Here is a 20,426-nt window from a genome sequence, read left to right on the forward strand (position 1 = left end):
ATCTTCCCAACCAGGAATTGAACCCGGACCCCATGCAGTGGAAGCTCAGAATCTTAACCACTGGACCACCAGGGAAGCCCCTCATAAGGACTCTCAAAGGAGGCTGGGAGCGAGTGGCATAGACAGAAATTGGGAATGTGAATATACTCTACTCTTAATACACTCTCCCTTAAATATTTGTTTTAGATGTTCCTGCATACTCATGTCGTGTTTCAGTATGGTTTTTTAAGTAGACTCAAAAAAATGTTTAAAGTGTGGTTCTCATCATGTTAGACCTCTGTTCAAAAGTATGCAGTGGTTCCCATTGTCTGCTAGTTGCTAATAATAATACTGGCCAGTCTACATTGAGAGTTTGCTCTGTTAGGCACTATTGTAAGCTTTTGACATTTATGAGTTCACTGAGTCTTTACAACAACCTATACAGATGCTTTTATTATTTACATATTACAAACAGGTCATAAAGATTTTAAATAAATTGTCCAGGGCACATAGCTGGCAAGTAGCAAATATAAACTCAGTAGTCTAATTTCAAAGTCCTTATCCTTGTCTACAAAAAACAAACCAACTAACCAGTTTTCCTAAATTAGGATTGAAGATTCTCATCCCAGTCTACCTTTCCAGCCTTAGTATTGATGGATGACCAGGAGACACACAGGCCATCCTGCCTCCTGGCTTCTATGTTCTTCTGATTTCATCCAGTACTTTGCTAACTCTGTGAGTTTGCTCATGTGAGTTTCTCTCATTGGGAGCCTCCCATCCTTTCTTTTTACCTGTTTATAGCCAAGCCGTGGCTCTGTAGAACTATGGTCATTTGCTTATATCTTTCCACTTAAGTGAAGATTCCTTGAGATTCATGATCAACTGTTCATCAATGCATCTAGTATAGTGCCTTGTACATAATATGTATTAAATAAATGAATATATATATACACACACACATATATTTAGATAAAAAGGAATGTGGCAATCATTTTTAGCCTGCTGGTTCTCACAACGCACCAGGGGTTCTTTTGAAAGAAAACAAGTAAAAACCAGTGCACCAGGGTTGTACCCCAGACCAAATAAACCACATGCTTCGGAAGGAAGGTGGGGCCTGGGCCTCACTGGTTTGAAGCAGGCGTGGTTCTGTGTGCCACCAGGGTCGAGAATCTCAGATCAAGCTAAGTTTGCTTGGCTTTTGCAATGAGAAGGTGGAGGCTCAGCATCAGGATTTGGCGACTTGCGCTTGAGAAGTCGATTTGTGTTACTACAGCTCCTGTAGCCAGCAATTTTGTAGGAAATTATTTGTTATACCCTAGCAGATTTGCTGTAACTATATCATAAGAGTGTGATTAATCACTACATAATAGCTTGTTCCTACTGGAAAAGTGTTCATTTGTTGGGAATGCTTCAGACATCTTTTAGATAAACTGTTATTTGCTTAAGGTAGTGGTATGGTCTGTGACCTTTTATTGAGATGTGTTGGATAACTTGTCAGATTTCCCAGGGAGGAAATTACCGAAGCTGAATAGCTAGTTGTCTGGTCTCCTGTTGTTAACTGTTTTCAATAACTGTTCTGTTTAGAACATAAAGTGCCCATAGTATGCATAATATTGCCCTATGTCAGTCTAGGGATAAAAAACTTTTTTTTTTTAAGTCATTTTACATTTTTTTTTTTACTCACTTTGTTTCATTTCATCCTCACAACTGCTCCAGGAAGAAAAGAGCGGGAGTCATTAGCCCTGTTTTCAGATGGAGATATTGAAGCTCAGTCACTTTAGGTCATAGATTTAGTAAGTGATTAAGCTGGTATCAAACCTATGTTTCCTTCCACCTACCCCAGTGCCCTTTTCACTACTCCGTACTACATCTCACAGTCGGTATTGTGTAAGGCTCTAAGTGCCCAAGAAATGGGTAATATTTGAGGAGTACAGGCAGAAAGCATCTGAAATAAAATATTAGAAATAAAGTAAGGCAGTGGGCAGTTTGGCTGTATGTGTCAAAAGCCTTAAGAAGATGTTTAATTGCCATCCAACTGCTAATCTGTCTCTGGGAATCTAAAGAAATAACCAGATATAAGCAAATACTTAAAAAAAAAAGAATGTAAATTCACTGTTATTTAGAAGATTGGAAAAACTGGGAACACGTTTAGCAATAGGAGGGATAAATAAATTTTGGTACATCCTGATGATATATATTATTTAACTATTTAAAATAGATCTTTGAAAAAATTAGTGACAGGAAAATGCTTATGAACTTACGTTAAGGAAAAGGTCTCAACTATTAATATATATAGTATGAAGTATGAAGAAAAATAAATGATTTTATTTAGGTAAAACGTAGGTCTGTGCATGAAAAAGAGATTGGATTGTAAGATAATACATCAAAATGTCATAGTATCTAACTCGGGTTGGTGGGGTTAGAAATAATTATCACAGGGGCTTCCCTGGTGGCGCAGTGGTTAAGAATCTGCCTGCCAATGCAGGGGACACAGGTTCGAGCCCTGGTCTGGGAAGATCCCACATGCCACAGAGCAGCTAAGTCCGTGTGCCACAACTACCGAAGCCTGCGTGCCTAGAGCCTGTGCTCCGCAACAAGAGAAGCCACCACAATGAGAAGCCCGCTCGCTGCAACTAGAGAAAGCCCACGCTCAGCAACGAAGACCCAATGCAGCCATAAATAAATAAATAATAAATAAATAAAATTTTTAAAAGAGAGATAATTATTATATTCCTTTTTTTTTTTAAGAAAAGCTTTTTTCATTTTTTTCCCACAGTGGTCATATATTTTATAGTCAGGATAACATTTCATAATTTAAAAGTTCATGGGGAAATGCCTTCGTAGAAAAAAATGTGTCAGTGTTTGTCGGTGATTATGACATGGCTTAGAAAGCTCTGGTATAAATGTCTTTTCACTGCATTTTTTGATCAGCCTGGGCTAGGGTACCTGACTTCTACGGTACTTTTTTTTTTTCTTTTGGTCACACCATGGGATCTTATTAGTTCTCTGACCAGGGATCGAACTCGGGCCTCGGCTAACCCCGGTAGTAGTTAGCGCCATGTCCAAACCACTCGACTGCCAGGGAGTTCCCGACTTTTGGTGACTTTTAACAGCAGTATATTCTGTTTTATTTTGAGAAAAAAAAACTGTATATGTATTTCATATTTTAACAGCAGTATATTCTGTTTTATTTTGAGAAAAAAAAACTGTATATGTATTTCATATTAACTCATTAGAACTTTTTAAAAATGAGATTTGGAGTAGAGCCTGAGAAATCAGGAAATCTTGCTGCTTCTGTCACCCATGTTAAATAACTAATTTGATCATTGTCCAAAGGCAAGAGTGTAAAAGGTATAACCACATTTTATATTATTCATCTTTGTAAAAATTGTAGCCAATTCAGAAGGTCAGGTATCTTTTTAGTATGGTTAGGTCCCAAATTCTCATTAAGAAAACATTTTTATTTTTATAAGAAGTATATAGTATATGGCCATTTTAAGAAACTCTTTTCTATTTTATTTTTTTGTCTGTTTTGTTTTTTGTGTTTTCTTTTGGCCCTGCCACGCGGCATGAGGGATTTTAGTTCCCTGGCCAGGGATCGAACCCACGACCACTGCACTGGAAAGCCCAGAGTCTTAACCACTGGACTGCCGGGGAAGTCCCAAGAAACTCTTTTTAAAATATTTGTTAGAGACTGTAATTTTAAGTTTGTTAAACTTGTTCACTTTCAGAAGATGAGAAAACAAAATAATGAACACAGTTGATAAATACTAGAGAAATTAAAATAGAATCTTCCCAAAAATGTGCAAAATAGAATAGACCTTCAGTCATCCATGTCTAAAGGTTTTGAGGGGGATACAGATAGCAATGTGTGATTAAAGATACAACATTGTGATGTCTCTGATTGATTTTATACTTACATTATTTCCAAATCACATGACTTGACATTTTTCTCTTATATTATTTTTAAGTCGGAGCACCATAACATGGTGTGGGAAGTGAAGACAAATCAGGTGCCTAATGCAGTACAGAAACTCCTGCTAGTAATGGACAAGAGAGCTTCAGGAATGAATGACTCATTGGAGTTGCTGCAGTGTAATGAAAATTTGCCATCCTCACCTGGATACAACTCTTGTGATGAGCACATGGAGCTTGGTAAACAAAATTAAGTTTTTAGGAAGCTCACTGAGATTCAGATTAATTTTCATGTTTAGCTAGCTTTTCCACCTACCTTGAACTGATAAAAAGTATGTCAAGTTTTTGTACATTAGGAGTTTTCAGTGTTCTCTTATTATTGCTTGTGAGGTATTACTTAAAACCAACCTAACTTGGAGCTATTTTTGGTTATCATAGAGACTCATTTACAAATTTTCAAACTAAACTGCCTTTGTGGATAAAGATGAGCCTTTGACCACCTTATGAAAACCTTGCTGTGTGGCTTTTCAAAAGATGTTACTTTTGAAATATCCATGTGAGCTCAGCAAATTATGCTGGCCACTATTCACGCCTGGTTTGTTGGTATGATGGGGAAATTACAGTGGACCCTTGAAATTTGAGGATCTGACATTTGTGATTATCACTGCTGCTGAGCTACTCCAAAGATACGTGATCTGTAGAAGTGTGTAGGTTTGCTGAGGTATGACTTTGAATTGTATTGCTTTGAGGTCGCTGTTGAAGACAGTGAACAGGTGATGAGTGATCTTGGCTTGCTGCCCACTTTTCATCTTGGCTTTGTCCCCATTTAATGTGCATTTTTCTCTGATGTTCCCAAAAACCTGAGATGTGAATGTCCTCATTTTATAAATGATGAAGTAGAGGAGGTTATATGCTGGAGTCTTCTTCGGGAATTTGGAGATCTTAAAGGTGTTGGGACATAACCTGTTTGAATGCTGAGAGATTGCTGGGCCCGAATATTCATTGAGGAGTGGTTACTATTGAGCAAGAAGCCCCAGTTCAATCAGGTAGTTGATTCCTCCATTGTCACACTTTAGGTTTCAGGAGGAAATCAGGAACCTAGGGCTCAGGGGGTCGAAAACTTGTACCACCCCTCATGACTTCAGTTTAAAAGTAGTTTCCTTAACTTGAAAGACAGAAATGAACCCTTTACAGTAAATAAAGATAGTCAAAGAACAGTGTTGGCAGTGAGGGAAGGGAAACAGCTCCACCACCATGAGAATTACAGAGTGGAATTATCATAAGTTGGTGTGATATTTTAGCTGCTCTGTGAAGGGGGGGATACCTTCTAGTCACTTTTATGAATGGATGTCTTGAATCAGTACTTGTAAGACATTTCTGTTTTAGTGAGCTATTCTGGGATAGTCCCCTGAATAGGAATTAGGAGTATGTACTTTTATAGTGACAGTTCAGGAGAACTCTCAACACTAGAAGAGTTTCTTGACTTACATATTGAAGAGACCCAGTGGATCTGTAGAGTTTGTAGGTATGTGTTTCAAAGAGGGTTGTTTTGGTTGTTGTTTCTCTTTTTCTTTTTTAAGGCCTGCAAGACGCTTTTTCTCCCCTCCTTTTTTTTTCTTTTTTTTAATTCAATTTTTTAGAATTCAGTCTATCTTACAGTGTTCATAGCCTTGGCATGTACATGAGTGGTCCTTGGGTACTATTTCTAGTTTTCTTTCTTGGGTAGCTGAGAGTCCGTCATGAACTACCTTTCAGGAACACACTTTCTGGAAAAAACAATGAATATTACTGAGTTCAGACTTTCTCATTAAAAAGAAATAATTTAGCATAGATAAAGTCTAACAAGTAGTACCTGAAAATATATAATATGATCTAGGTTTCATCTTTGAAAATTGTTGTTTTCATTTATTGCAGTAATCTTGTTGAACAGGTTCAAGTGTGTGAACAATAAGTACATCTGTGTACCCATAAAACGCCTTTTTCCTCATTAACATGTTAACATAAAAATGTCTCAGTGGTATATGGATTATTCCCAGGTGAGCTATAAAAAACTGGGGGGAAAAGTCAGAAAACACAAACAGAACAGTTGGTGAACAGTTGTGGTAGTTACATGGTTTGAGTAGTGAAGTCATTAATCCATTTACATGCGCTAGGTTTACTTTTCTTTCAGACTCTGTTGGCCCTTAAATGTATAAGGTGTCATTTTTTTTTTTTTCAGTTGAAACTTGTTTTCATTCAAGAAAACATTTTGAGTTTATACTTTTCCTCTCACAAAATTAATTAGATAAATTTGAGGACCTCTCTTCCAACTGTGATTGTAGAATTGTTCCCTGTATTAGTAATTTCCTTCTTATAATCTTGAGTGTGCTTATTTGCAGATGATCTTCCTGAACTTCAGGCTGTTCAGAGTGATCCTGCTCAATCTGCCATATACCAGCTAAGTTCAGATGTGTCACATCAAGAATATCCAAGACCTTCTTGGAACCAAAATACCTCAGAAATATCAGAAAACACTTACCATGAAAATGAGGTGGATTGGCTAACAGAATTAGCAAATATCGCCACCAGCCCACAAAGCCCACTTATGCAGTGCTCATTTTACAACAGGTGGGAACGTTGGCTGTATTTTAATTGAAAACTTTTATCATTACAAAATGCTTTTTTTTTCTAGTTTTAAAAGTAATAATGCTGTTGACCATCTCATGAGTGGTTTATCAAAGTCATTAGAATTAAGCTCTTTGTCTTAAAATAATCAAAGAGCTGTTTCACCCAATGTCATGATTTCATATTTTGAGAATTAGATAAAAGTGATATGAGAACAGCAGAGTCAAAAATATTTGTAAATGGTTTAAAGTCATAAAAAAATACATCAGACCAAGAATACTTTTATTATATATTTCTACTTAGATGAAAATTATATTTGTCTAAAGAATCATAATTAAAATAGACATATTTTAAACTTTTATCAACCTTGAGTTTGGTTCCTTTTGGTCTAGGTTTATTTTTTTCCACAGTGTATGTGGCCTTATGTTATTTATATGTTTGCTAATATTAAAATGTTGAACTTACAAAAGTAGACTCCTATTGGTAGAAACCACTGTTTCATATACCCAGACCAGAGTTTAAGAAAATGAATTAATGGTGCTATGAAATTATGGAAGCTTCCAACTAATATTCCTAGAGAGACTTAAATGGATAATATTTTATTAATTATCCCCCAGATTATAAAATTGGCTATGTAAAAAGACATAGGTAAATATGATAGTTTGTAGGGAAGAGAAATACCCAGGTTTGCACTCATGTGGGTGGGTAGACCAGAGTCCATAATAGGTGATGTAGGAATAACTGAATTTTGGTAGTGTTCCTAAGTTAGTATAGTTCTTTGCTGAAGAATAAACTTGTTAGGTGTGAAGCCCAGCAAGTTACACTGTTTTTCTTCTATTCAGCAAGGTAATTGGTTTTGGTTAGAGCAAATTCAATTTAATTAACTTCAGTTTAATCCATGAAGAGTTCCACAGGAATGAAAAGTTGCCTTTCAAAGTATTCCTTTATTGTCCCAGTTTTCATTGTAATCTTAATAGTCAAAAAGTGAAAAATTGTTTTATAATTAAAAAAAAAAATCCTGATTTTACTATTGGACTTTCTTTTTTCCCCAATTTTAGTTTAGAGATAGTACTTTTCATTTTTCACAGTAAACTCATGAGGATTAATAATTTAGTTCATAGAAAGTTGAGTAAAACCCTCAGAAGAAAATTAATGTTAAAAAAAAAAAAACAAGTAAAGGAGTAGCTCCCTAAAGATGTAGATTACTCTCTGCTGCATTTTCTATGCTTCCCTTCTTCCTAGGGAACAAGACCAAAAGTCACGCTCTGCTGTCTTGTCTGCCTTCTAACACAGTCAGTGGCTGTTCTTGTGACTTCTTGTAGAGTGTTAAACTGTGTTAGTTATTGAACTTGGGATGCCTGATGTTGTAACTGTACAGTACCAAGGGGTTGAGGACAGGTAAAATTTATATTATCCCTGCATAGATAGAGGGATGAAGAGACCATGGTGTTAGTAATTCAGACACATGCAGCATATTAATTTTTACAGAACATTTAGGCCATATACATTTTAGAACATTACATTGTTACTTCTCTCTTAAATGGTTACACAGAAGAACTGATAAACTCATTTTCTTTTACTAGTCACGAAGGCAGAAATGAGCTTAAGGAATTTTTAGCCGTTTGGCCATTCTCTTATACTTCATAAAGATGTAAATGTGTAATAAAAGGAAGAAATTGGGCAAAGATGAAATATTATGTATTTGTATTTTGAAATCCAAAGTTGATTGGAGAGTAAGCTAAAAATGCATGGAAATTTGAGGGCTTTTTACTTAAGAAGTGTTATGAACATGAAAGCAACGTACGGTTTTATATATAGATCCTCATTTAAAAATTAATTTCTGCGAAGGTATAATAAAAAATGTTAATTAAGTTTAAAAAAATGAGGGCTAATCAGATTTCTCAGAGAATAAGGGAAGAATTGGAAAGTAAGATGTCCTTCCTCTTTTTAGAAAGAGGATTAGTACAGACATGTGTAAACATTTTTCTGTTAAGGACCAAATCCTTAGTTGGCATCTCAGAGAATTGTCCTGATTTGGGACCTTCAGATTTACTTCTTAGACCCTGAAATTTTCCTTTCTGCTGCTTTCCAAACTCCCGAGTCAGTATACCTTACTGGTCATCCTTTATGGGCTTGCTGCTTACTGTTACCCCTCTTACATGTTTGTGGGGGAAGGATCTTAGTGTGTTCTGGGGAGCCCCGTGTACTCTGAAGGGAGCATTGCCTGGTAAAGAGACTTTTGACAGGAAAGCGGGGCAAGAGGGAACTTACTTTCTAAGGTGATCCTGGGGGCAGAAGTAACTGGCTTTATGTGTAGATGCTTTGCAAATAGGCTGTTTTCTACTATAAAAAGTTTAAACGTTTTAGCTTCAGGTAGTTCACTGTATCTGCCCAGTGATACAGGTGGTTGGTAGGTAAAGAGTTCCGTGTTGGTCACGTTGAGCTTGGAGGGCCGAGATTTGGTGACCACATCACAGTAGGAGAGAGAAAGGGATCGGGAGCCCTGCATAAAGGGGCATCATCCTTCATGAATGAAACTGCACACTTGTATGTACTTAGTGATATAAAAATGAGTGAATGAGTAAATGAAACAGTAATTTGGAATTTAAAGTATATTATCTAATCTGAAAACAGTGTTTAAAATGTGTGAAGAGGGTTTGGGGAAGATGTTAAGGAACAACATACAACATAGATGAACAACGTAGATGAAACCCTGATGGCTTTATTAGTGTTTCCCATAGGTGTCTTATATGTAATAACATTGGTGTTATGAATATGAAGTTCACCAAAAGGAAAGCTTTACTTTAAGGACCTTTGCTTTGTGGTTAAAACGGTTTCTTTATTTTAGATCATCTCCTGTACACATCATAGCTACTAGCAAAAGTTTACATTCCTATGCACGCCCTCCACCGGTGTCCTCTTCTAAGGGTGAGCCAGCCTTCCCTCATCACCACTGGAAGGAGCAAACGCCAGTCAGACACGAAAGGGTAAGTTTATTCATGAGGTTAAACTTCATGAAATTCGTACAGCAGCTGAAAGACATTAACTTTCCCTCTCTAAGCAATTCTCCTGAAGCACATGCAGATGGGAAATAGTCTCGCTCGCTGTTCTCCTACTGATCTGGATTCAGTTTTATGTACAGCTCTATTAACTGTTAGGAAAGTTTGTTACCAGTGGGAACATGCATTTAACTAAAACTTCCCAGAACTTCAGTTTTCAAAGGCGATTTTTTCCCCTAAGTTTAGAATGATTAAGTTATCCACTAATAAGAAAGTCTGGGGACTTCCCTGGCCATCCAGTGGTTAAGACTGTGCCTCCAGTGCAGGGGGCCAGGGTTCGATCTCTGGTCAGGGAGCTAGATCCGGCATGCCACAACTAAGACCCGGCATAGCTAGCTAGCTAGGTAGGTAGGTAGATAGATAGATAGATAGTCTGAAGACACAAATTAACAAAATACATCTTACAGAAAAAAAACCTAGAAAATTTGTAATATTTTTTCTACAGGCAAACAGTGAGTCAGAATCTGGCATTTTCTGCATGTCCTCCCTCTCGGATGATGACGACTTGGGGTGGTGCAATTCCTGGCCTTCGACTGCTTGGCACTGTTTTTTGAAAGGTAAAAAATGCTTGAATTCTTTACAGTTTACTTGTGTAGCAAGCACACTAGTCACATATCTAATACTTGTTTTTTACTTAAACTGTAGGCACACGACTGTGTTTTCATAAGGGAAGCAATAAGGAATGGCAGGATGTGGAAGATTTTGCTAGAACTGAAGGCTGCGATAATGAGGAAGATCTCCAGATGGGCACTCACAAGGTTGATTTAAAATTCTTCAAACTTTTCCAAGTCTTTCAAAAGGGAACATAGGTTTATTATTAATCTACAGGTGTATCCTCCCATTTTCTTCCATGTTTAAATGACATTTTACATTTTGGGAGGAGCTTTTGTGACTACTCTGTTGCTTAGCCTGATGGAGAGGAGCAGTGACTTTAGGTTTTACCTTTATAATGAAGCTTGTTAGATGGGAAAAAGAGTATTTCTTAGCACTTTTTACACATTTTCTTTTGGGGAAAATTAAACTGGCATTAAACACAAAATGAATAAATAAGCAAACCAAAGCCTTATCTTAGGTAATCTACAAAGTGGTTAATTCTCCTATGGATAAGTGAGAATTGATTGAGTTACTTTTAAAATGACCCATTAAAATGCTGGTATTTTCTAAGTCGATAAGCAAAGGCAGTAGTGGGCAGCAGTAGCATAAATGTTGGATGAAACCTTTATCTTTGAAATCTTCAATTTCTGCATCTCCACTGTGGGCAGAGAAATTGGGCATGTGAAGTGTGCTTGTGTAAAATTCCTGTTTTGCTCCTGCTGTCCCCTACTAGTGAGTTTCTTGAGAACAGCAGTCCTGACTTGGCTGCCTTCAGTCTCCCCTTCTTGCTGTAAGCATTACATAGTGAAGTTCACCGTAGTCCGACTTCAGCCTCTGCTGCTCTACTAAAATTGTCTCAAAGGTTACTAGCTTTATTTTGATTTCTAAAGAGACTTCTGCTTGTTCTTTTTGACATTTCTGCGGTGTTTGACATAGTGGATTGTCTTCCCTTGATTTGCGTAGCATGGCAGTGCCCTGCTTCTCCTTCTGATGTCTTGTCTGTTTCGACTGGTGGCTTGTCTGCCCATGATGTTGAATGTTAATAAGGTTCTACCCTTCCTCACTCTCTTCACCACTTTTTCTCTGATGATAATGTCGACAGCAGCTCTTTGGTGGCCGGTGGAAACTGCTTTGGTCTTGGAGTCAGGAAAGCTGGGCTCTTTCTAGCTCTGCCAGCAGCTATTTGCATGACTGGCCTTGGGCAGTCTATCAGCCCCACTGGGTGTTGCCTTCCTGATCTGTAAGATGGAACTGGGATTAGCTTTAAGTTCTTATAGCTCTAAGAATTAGAAGATTCTGTAATCTAGTTATTAGTGTAGCCAACACTGGATTCACCTTTTTCTTCCCCATCCAGGTCCATTTTTCCCCTTTTAAGAGTATTACTACCCTTTCTTGATTGCCAGATGCAAGACCTTTCTTTCTTTCTTTTCTTTCTTTTTTTTTTTTAATATTTATGTATTTATTTCGCTGTGTTGCAGCACGTGTGCTCTTCGTTGCATCGCGCGGGCTTCTCTCTAGTTGTGGCGCGTGGGCTCCAGAGCGCGCGCGCTTAGTTGCCCCGTGGCATGTGGGATCTTAGTTCCCCGACCAGGGATTGAACGTGTGTCCCCTGCATTGGAAGGCAGATTCGTAACCACTGGACCACCAGGGAAGTCCTCAAAACCTTTTCTTGATTGCTTCATTCAAAACATGAATGAAGTTGACTGTTTCCTCTCTTTGTATTCAGTTGATCCATTCTGTTTCCTTAAAGCTTTTTTACATTTATCCTTTTCTTTCATTAGTTACTTTGACTGGACACTGTAGCTAGCTGTTGGCATGTCTGTCTCCTTCGTTTTTCTGTGAATTTAAGGGTAGGGATCATGTGTTTTCAGAGCCTAGCACCTGGCATGTACTAAGTGCTCAATAAATATTGGTTGAATTTAAATTCAGCCCGGTTCTACCACCACTGCACTTGTCAGTTCAAGACTGTAATGGGGTTCTCTCGTTATATCTTCCAATTGAATATTAGAGGTACCTTTTATCTGTCGTCTTTGTCATCACCTTAAAATCAACAATTATATTAATAAAAATATTTTCATTGACTTCCCAATACCTTCTCAAAGGAAAGTTTAAGCACTTTGCCTGTCTTTAAGATCCCTTTACTTACTTACTTACTAACTGGGCCCTCCTTTGCAGTCTTATTTGCCCCAGCTCTGAACTAATCTTGTATTTTTAGCAGATGCTCAGCACTCTACAAAGAAGTTACTAGTCACAACTATTCCTGGTGTAAGGCATGTTCTTGTACCTTTCTAAATTGCATTCTTCTTTTAGATTCCAGTTCAAATGGGAATCGAAACCTCTCCCCCCAATCTTTTTCTCTTGGAGTTAATATCTCCCTTTATTAAACTCCATTAGCATTATTTGTACTTGGATTGAAGCACTTACTCCAGTCGGCTTTATATTGTAGTAATATCTGCCTTTCTTCGCTACTGGGTTGAAAGCTCCTTAATGGCAAGGATCCTGTCTTGTTTATTTTTACCTTTTCCACAAAGTCTTACACATAATAGGAACTTCACTCCATGTTGAATTGAACATTGCCAATTTATTTAATCTATGCATGTATTTCCAGGGCTATGGTTCTGATGGTCTAAAGTTGTTATCACATGAAGAAAGTATATCATTTGGCGAGTCTGTACTGAAGTTGACTTTTGATCCTGGTACAGTAGAAGATGGTTTACTTACTGTAGAGTGTAAACTGGACCACCCTTTCTATGTTAAAAATAAAGGTAGGGCTTCAATTTTGAATTTGTAGTAACTTTTTAAAGAAAGCTTCTTAAATCTATAATTATGTCTTGTGGCATAATTCTTTGATGATTAAGAAAAAAATTTTTGAAGGGAAAACTTCTTTCAAACTAATTAATACTACCATAGGAAATGCCTTATAATAATACCTAATGATGTTTAAATGTCTTAGCAGTAGTCAGGTGGAGCTCTACTTCCTGTGGGTATGAACTTGTAGATTCATGTAGCATACTATAATAAGCTCTCTGTTGTTTTGATATAGTTTGGGGAATGGAGTATTCTGGTAATTGAATTTTGGTTGAGGCCAAATATGCTTTACACCTGAATCACATTAACACTCTTGTCATACGTAATGATTCAGAGACTATTTCATGGTCTCAATCATCATCATTTATCATTTACTGTCTTGTAGGTCAGTGGAAGTGCTGATTGATAGAATTTGATATATTAGTAAAATGCTGAATTAAACTAGTTTTGGAGGGCTTTTGCATTGTTTAAATAAAACACTTGGATTTGCTTTGTGGCAAAGATACATGACTTGTGTTATAAATCTATCACATACTTTTTATTTTTAAGACTCAGAAGTGACATATCTATCATATAATAAATAATTTGGATGCTTTCTGTCAATCTCCGTCCTTTATATAACAATAGTTTGCTTTAACTTTAGGTTGGTCATCATTTTATCCAAGCTTGACTGTGGTACAGCATGGCATTCCATGTTGTGAAATTCATGTTGGTGATGTATGTCTACCTCCTGGACACCCCGATGCCATTAATTTTGATGATTCAGGTGTTTTTGATACATTTAAAAGGTAATATTGAATTCCTTTTTTTTCTCTCTGAAAAAAAATTAAAGTTTACTCTTAATCTCCCTAATGATTGCTGTTTAGGAGGTTAAACCTTTAAAGATCAGAGAATTATAAAAGGACTACTTAGAAGAGGTATATACAGTTGACTCCTGAACAACACAGGGGTTAGGGGCACTGACCCTCTACACAGTCGAAAATCCACATATAACTTACAGCCAGCCCTCTGTGTAGGCAGATTAAACCAACCATGGACTGAGTAGTATTTACTATTGAAAAAAATCCATGTGTAAGTGGACCCATGCAGTTCAAACCCACAGTGTTCAAGGGTCAACTGTATATGAATAAATGAAAAAGTACTCGGTAATTAAAGTAAAATAATAGTTCGAGTTTTTTATTATTAATTTATTTATTTTTGGCTGAGTTGGGTCTTCGTTATTGCATGCAGACTTTCTCTAGTTGTGGCGAGCAGGGGCTACCCTTCGTGGTGGTGCATGGGCTTCTCATTGTGGTGGCTTCTCTTGTTGCGGAGCACGGGCTCTAGGTGCGCGGGCTCAGTAGTTGTGGCTCGCGGGCTCAGTAGTTGTGGCTTGCGGGCTCTAGAGCGCAGGCTCAGTAGTTGTGGCACATGGGCTCAGTAGTTGTGGTGCACGGGCTTAGTTACTCCGCGGCATGTGGGATCTTCCCGGACCAGGGCTTGAACCCGTGTCCCCTGCACTGGCAGGCGGATCCTTAACCACTGCACCACCAGGGAAGTCCCTCAAGAGGAGTTTTATGAAGAATGAAATAATGCCATTTGCAGCAACATGGGTGGACCTAGAGATTATCATACTAAGTGGAGTAAGTCAGAGAAAAATACCATATATCATCACTTATATGTGGAATCTAAAAAATGATGCAAATGAACTTATTTACAAAACAGAATTAGACTCACAGAAATAGAAAACAAACTTATAGTTACCTAAGGGGAAGGGGGTAGGGAGGGATAAATTAGGAGTTCGGGATTAACAGATCCTAATATATAAATTGCTATATACATAATAGATAAACAACAAGGTCCTGCTGTATAGTACAGGGACGTATGTAATAAACTATAAAGGATAGGAATCTGAAGAAGAATATGTATATTATATATATATAACTGAATCGCTTTGCTGTATATCAGTAACTAACACAATATTGTAAATCAACTATACTTCAAAAAAAGAAGACTTTTACATGGAGTAGTGATGTAGGAAAAGTGACTTCATAAAACATTTAAGATTAGATTAGGAAAATACCACATATGTCTAGGAATTAAATAGATCATCTTTGATAGTTAAGAAAAAAAAAATTTGCTAAATCTGGCCAGTTGTTTTGAACCAGACCATAAGTCTGTTAATTGTATTTTTTTTTTTTTTTTAGTTAACTGTGTCTTCGTTTACTATTCATTTTGACCAAGGGCATTAGTTGCATGGATTAAAAATTGTAAAAACAGCAAAAAGTTGACATTTGGAAAGACTTAAAAGGAAAGTGATTTTTCCTGAGATCACCCTATTAGTTAGTGGTAGAATAGGACAAGAACCCATGTGTGCTGACATTCAAGAAAGTTGACCAACTGTCTGAATTTGTGCAGAACTTTTCTGGTTTTAGCACTGAAAGTCCTGCAGCACTGGAAACCCTTCAGTCCTGGGAAAATGGGGGCAGTTGGTCACCCTCCTCCCAGAAGGAACCCAGAGAAAGTATATGATATCTGGGATTTTAAGACCCATTCTTTCTTTTTCTTTTTTTTTTTTTTTAAAAAAAGAGCTTTTATTTATTTTATTTATTTACTTTTGGCTGCATTGGGTCTTCGTTGCTGTGCGTGGGCTTTCTCTAGTTGCAGCGAGCAGGGGCTACTCTTTGTTGCGGTGCATGGGCTTCTCAGTGCAGTGGTTTCTCTTGTTGCGGAGCACGGGCTCTAGGCGCGCGGGCTTTAGTAGCTGTGGCTCACGGTCTCTAGAGCTGAGGCTCAGTCGTTGTGGTGCATGGGCTCAGTAGTTGTGGCTCACGGGTTCTAGAGCACAAGCTCAGAAGTTGTGGCGCACAGGCTTAGTTGCTCCGCGGCATGTGGGATCTTCCCGGACCAGGGCTTGAATCCATGTCCCCTGTATTGGCAGGCAGATTCTTAACCACTGCACCACCAGGGAAGCCCTAAGCCCCATTCTTTAAGATAATTATCAAATCCATAGGCCTTTAAGTAGAGAATTCTCAAGAACTTCTGCTGGCCTGAAGATTTTAAATAAATTCAGTTTAATATAATAAAATAGAAGGTTAATACGTTTTTTTATTTTGAAAGCATAAGTGAGACTATTTTTAAAAAACATTTTAAAAAAGCAACCAGCACAGGGCCTGGCACAGGCTATATGCTCAATAAACATCTGCAAGATTGGAATGTAAATGCTGTTTGACTCTCTTTTATACAGTCTTTTTTGAAAAACAAGACATTGTTAAGGTCCAGTACTCAGAGTATTCTTAGGATTCAGATCCGTGATACCTCTAATGTTTGGTGAGAGTGTAAATGGATAAAAAAGTTTTGGAAGATAATTTCGCTTTATTGTCTACCAGTGAATATCAGCAGTTCCATTTCTCTGTATGTACACCATAGAGAAGTAAATGCTTGTAGACATGCACTAGGCGATGTGTAAAGTTCAAGCTGTGTTGCTCATGATAGCAAAAACGTGGAAACAGTATCAGTACTCATTCACTGGAGACTGAATGCATATAGTGTGATATAATCATACAATGGAATTCTTTCTGTCAGTGGAAGATGAATGAACCGTAGCCATACATTTTAAAACATGGATCAACTTTAGAAATAATGTTAAGTAAAAATTAGTCTGGAATCAGATGTTCTTTGGAAATATATCTAATAAAATTATAAATCTAATTACACTTATATAATCTTTCTATAGTATATAAAATACACATTATACAGTTACACCAGGGATCCTCAAGTTCACCCCCAGGTTCAGTGATTTACTGGGAGGGCTCACAGGATTTAGTACTTAGTCATACGCACAGCTATGATACCTTACATTGAAAGGATATGAAGCAAAGTCGTGAACAGGAAAGACGTGGGCTTAAGTCTGGGGAAGCCAGGCTTCCAGGAGTCCTCTCCCGGTGGAGTCACACAGGACAAGCTTATTTCCCTCAGCAGTGAGTTACGACAACACGTATGAATCGTTATCTACCGGGAAGCTTATTAGACATGCGGCACCAGGGGTTTTATTGGCAGCTGGTTGCATAGGCTGCCTCTGCCTGGCATATACCAAAAGCTTCCAAAAGGAAAGCAGGTGTTTAGGGTAAACCGTATTTTTTGTACATACAGTTTAGGAACAGTGAGCCACTCTTATCAGTTGTGGGTATGATGGGAACCCTCCCGAAATCCAAGTTCCAGATGCTGGTCAAGGGCCAGCCTGTAAGTAACCCTTTGAAAGGACAGCAAGCCTGCAATGTTAACTCGTTTCTGCACAATGAAACATTATATGTTAATATAATAGCTATTTTAACATAATTAATGTCACTACAGTTTTTATCGTATTTATGAATGAATTTTATAATAAAATTGTTGGGAAATTAAGGGAATGATTAACAGTTCAGGAGAATGGTTACTTCTGGGGGTGGCAAATGTAGAACTTTAGTGATATTAGAAATATCCTATTTCCTTGTTATTTTAAAAATTTTATTATACATATATATATTCTTTTCCATATTCTTTTCCATTATGGTTTATCCCAGGATATTGAATATAGTTCCCTGTGCTATACAGTAGGACCTTGTTGTTTATCCATCCTGTATATAATATCAGTAGTTTGCATCTGCTAATCCCAAACTGCCAATCCCTCCCTCCCCCACTCTTCCTCCTCCTTGGCAGCCACAGGTCTGTTCTCTGTGTCTTTGAGTCTGTTTCATAGATATGTTCACTTGTGTCGTATTTTATCTTACTTTAGTATTATTTTTTATTTTTATTTTTATTTTTGGCTGCACCGCGTGGCTTGCAGGATCTTAGTTCCCCGACCAGGGATTGAACTCAGGCCCTTGGTAGTGAAATCACGGAGTCCTAACCAGTGGACCATCAGGGAATTCTCTGTCGTATTTTAGATCATATGGTTGTCTTTCTCTTTGACTTACTTTGCTTAGTACGATAATCTCTAGGCCCATCCATGTTGCTGCAAATGCAAGCCTCAGTGTTTTAACTGTAAAATGGAGGTGATAACACCTGCCTAACTCTACTCCTTGTTGTGAGGACTAGAAATTATAGTATCCAGCTGGCACACAATAGGTGCTCTTGGGTCATGCTGGTCTAGGAAGGGCACTGGAGTAGATGTTAGCTTGCTGAGGACCAGAAGAAGTCAGCAATAACCTGATGAGCTCTTAAACACAATAGGTGGCTCTTTTGTAGAAAGGAAGCTTCCAAGTGAGAGCTTGAGTTGAAGAAGCCCATTTGAGACATTGGGTATTGAGGCCAATCTTCTAGGCATCACACAGGTTTAGGATAGTCACTTTACCAATCTAGACTACTTCTACAGTAATAATTGATACCCCAGTTGAGTACCTGCTGTGTGCTCACCTCTGCCTTAAGTGTTTTATAGTCTGTTCTTCCAGCTGTGCAACACTGCATAGCATGTATTATCTTCATTTTAGAGCTAAGTAAGCTGAGGCTAGAGGGTTACCTGCCCAAGGTCATGCCATTAGTAAGTGGCAGAGATGGGCTTTGAGCCCAATTAAAATTTTATATTATTATGTTCTCCAGAATGATTTATTTTACCCTCTCAGTCAGTCGTCATTCATTTTGAGAGCCTAGTATGTGCCGACATTGGGGATTGAAGATCAGTTAGGACGTAGGCCTGCCTCTTTGCTTGCGGTCTAGAGCAGGGGATGGATGAGGCCGTGGGTACCGTGTGGAGGTGCTGGTTGGGAGGCAGTGTAGCCTGGTCAGCAACATGGCTCTGCAGCGGACCGCCTGGACTCGCAGCCGGGCTCTGCGATAGCTCTGCTGCGGAAACTGGGGTAAGTTAATTTTTCCACGGGTCTTCAGAAAAAAGAAAAAAGCTGTAAAATGTGGATCATATTGAAGGGAGGGTTAAGTGAGTTAATATTTCTGATTCGGTTAATAGACACTATACTATTGTAGTTTTTCTTTAAGAGTAATAGACAGTGACGGTGGGAAGGGGCATCCTAAGCTCGAGGAATGGCATGTAGAAAAGAAGTGAGGTGAAATAAGGCACATTTTAGGAAGAGATAGCAAAGAGAGCGAATGCTCAGTATAGCAAAAAATTAAGCTTTTTTAAAAAGATATTTTATGTAATATAATGCTGTAGTCATGTCAAAATCTGAATTCTGTGATTGACTATTTCAAGCTACTTTAAATTGTATCCATAATGGAAATGGATGACGGTTACATTTGTACCACTAGATGGTGGAGTTTTCAAATTTCAGTAGTCAATTAGCTTACCCTATTTTTAAATCTTTCGGTATTTCAAATTGTAATTATTTTCCTGCAGTAGAAATTAATAATTTTGTGTCAGGTTCATTTACAAATGCATAAGTTTGCTATTTTTCTAAATTACATATGAGAGGGGCTTCAGATAGCAAAAATTATTTCTCTGGCATAATACTGATTGCTAAGCATTTATTGGATGATTTTGGAGTCATACTTGTAAGTACATTTATTTCATGTAATACCTTTAAAAAAGCAGATGTTGTGTGGTTGATAATTGGTAAAAGTCATTTTTACTGTGTGCAGTGAATGGCGTGCACCTCACTCACGTAGCCCTCCATATGTCAGAATCATCCATAATCGCACATTGCTTCACCTGTAGGCGGATACTATTCCTGTAGCTATTATCAACCTGTTGACGGACTGCCAGAATCTCTGTTTCAGGGAGAGAAAGAGGAGTTGGGGTTGAAGTGAAAGATTTTCTGCTGAGATTACCAGTGTAAGCAGTAGAAGTTAACAGAGTTGGAACAAGAGAATTCTCTTGACAGGTATACTTTTAGGCTGTGGTCTACGTTATTTCTAATTTTCAGATGATGTTTTCAGTTAATCTGATGATGATTCACCTTGAGGTTTGCCAACAGCAGTGCAGAGTACCATGGTACTCGTGAGGAAACCTGGGGCTTTGGAGCTGGACAAACAGATCTGGGTTGAGAGCTAGTAGCTGTGAGGCCTTGGGTGAACAATACATTATCTTTTTTAGCCTGTTTCTTCATATAAAGAGAGGATAATGATAATCGCCACGCAAGCTTGTTGAGAAAATGAGATGATGTGGAGAGCTTATATACCTATATAAACTGAACATACCTAACAAAATGTGGCCTTTCCTGATCAATGTGGGGTTTTAAGTTATTAGGCTGTTATAATATATGGATAGCCTTTAGGGGAGACTAATGCATGTATGACTGTATTTATATGTCATTGTAAACAAATGACCCAGGCTACTGTGCATTTTAAGTTCCTTTAGCTACATTTAACCACTTCTATCTGTCCTTACCCAACATCTTGTCTTCTGTGGTAGTTAGTCCTTAGGCCTGGTATATGCTTGCTACTCTGTTTTAATTTTGTAGTTTCAGGCTTCTAGAGGTCAACAAACTAGATTATCACATTTGTCAAAAAATGAATCTAAAGTAGGAATAAGTGAGTTGTATGGGATCTGAAGAAGAA

General features: G+C 37.9%; 1 protein-coding gene across 1 annotated transcript in view; it reads left to right on the forward strand.

The window, feature by feature from the left end:
• The window catches only part of HBP1 (HMG-box transcription factor 1), a 30,782-nt gene that overhangs the window by 5,215 nt on the left and 5,141 nt on the right, over positions 1 to 20,426 (forward strand). The window contains exons 2-8 of the mRNA XM_059934169.1: positions 3,951 to 4,134; positions 6,273 to 6,501; positions 9,347 to 9,485; positions 10,003 to 10,114; positions 10,203 to 10,315; positions 12,760 to 12,916; positions 13,603 to 13,747. Coding sequence (XP_059790152.1) covers positions 3,951 to 4,134; positions 6,273 to 6,501; positions 9,347 to 9,485; positions 10,003 to 10,114; positions 10,203 to 10,315; positions 12,760 to 12,916; positions 13,603 to 13,747 — 1,079 coding nt within the window. The remainder of the gene's footprint in view (positions 1 to 3,950; positions 4,135 to 6,272; positions 6,502 to 9,346; positions 9,486 to 10,002; positions 10,115 to 10,202; positions 10,316 to 12,759; positions 12,917 to 13,602; positions 13,748 to 20,426) is intronic.

This window comes from Balaenoptera ricei, chromosome 9, assembly GCF_028023285.1.
Source record: "Balaenoptera ricei isolate mBalRic1 chromosome 9, mBalRic1.hap2, whole genome shotgun sequence".
In the NCBI taxonomy this organism is placed as follows: Eukaryota; Metazoa; Chordata; class Mammalia; order Artiodactyla; family Balaenopteridae; genus Balaenoptera; species Balaenoptera ricei.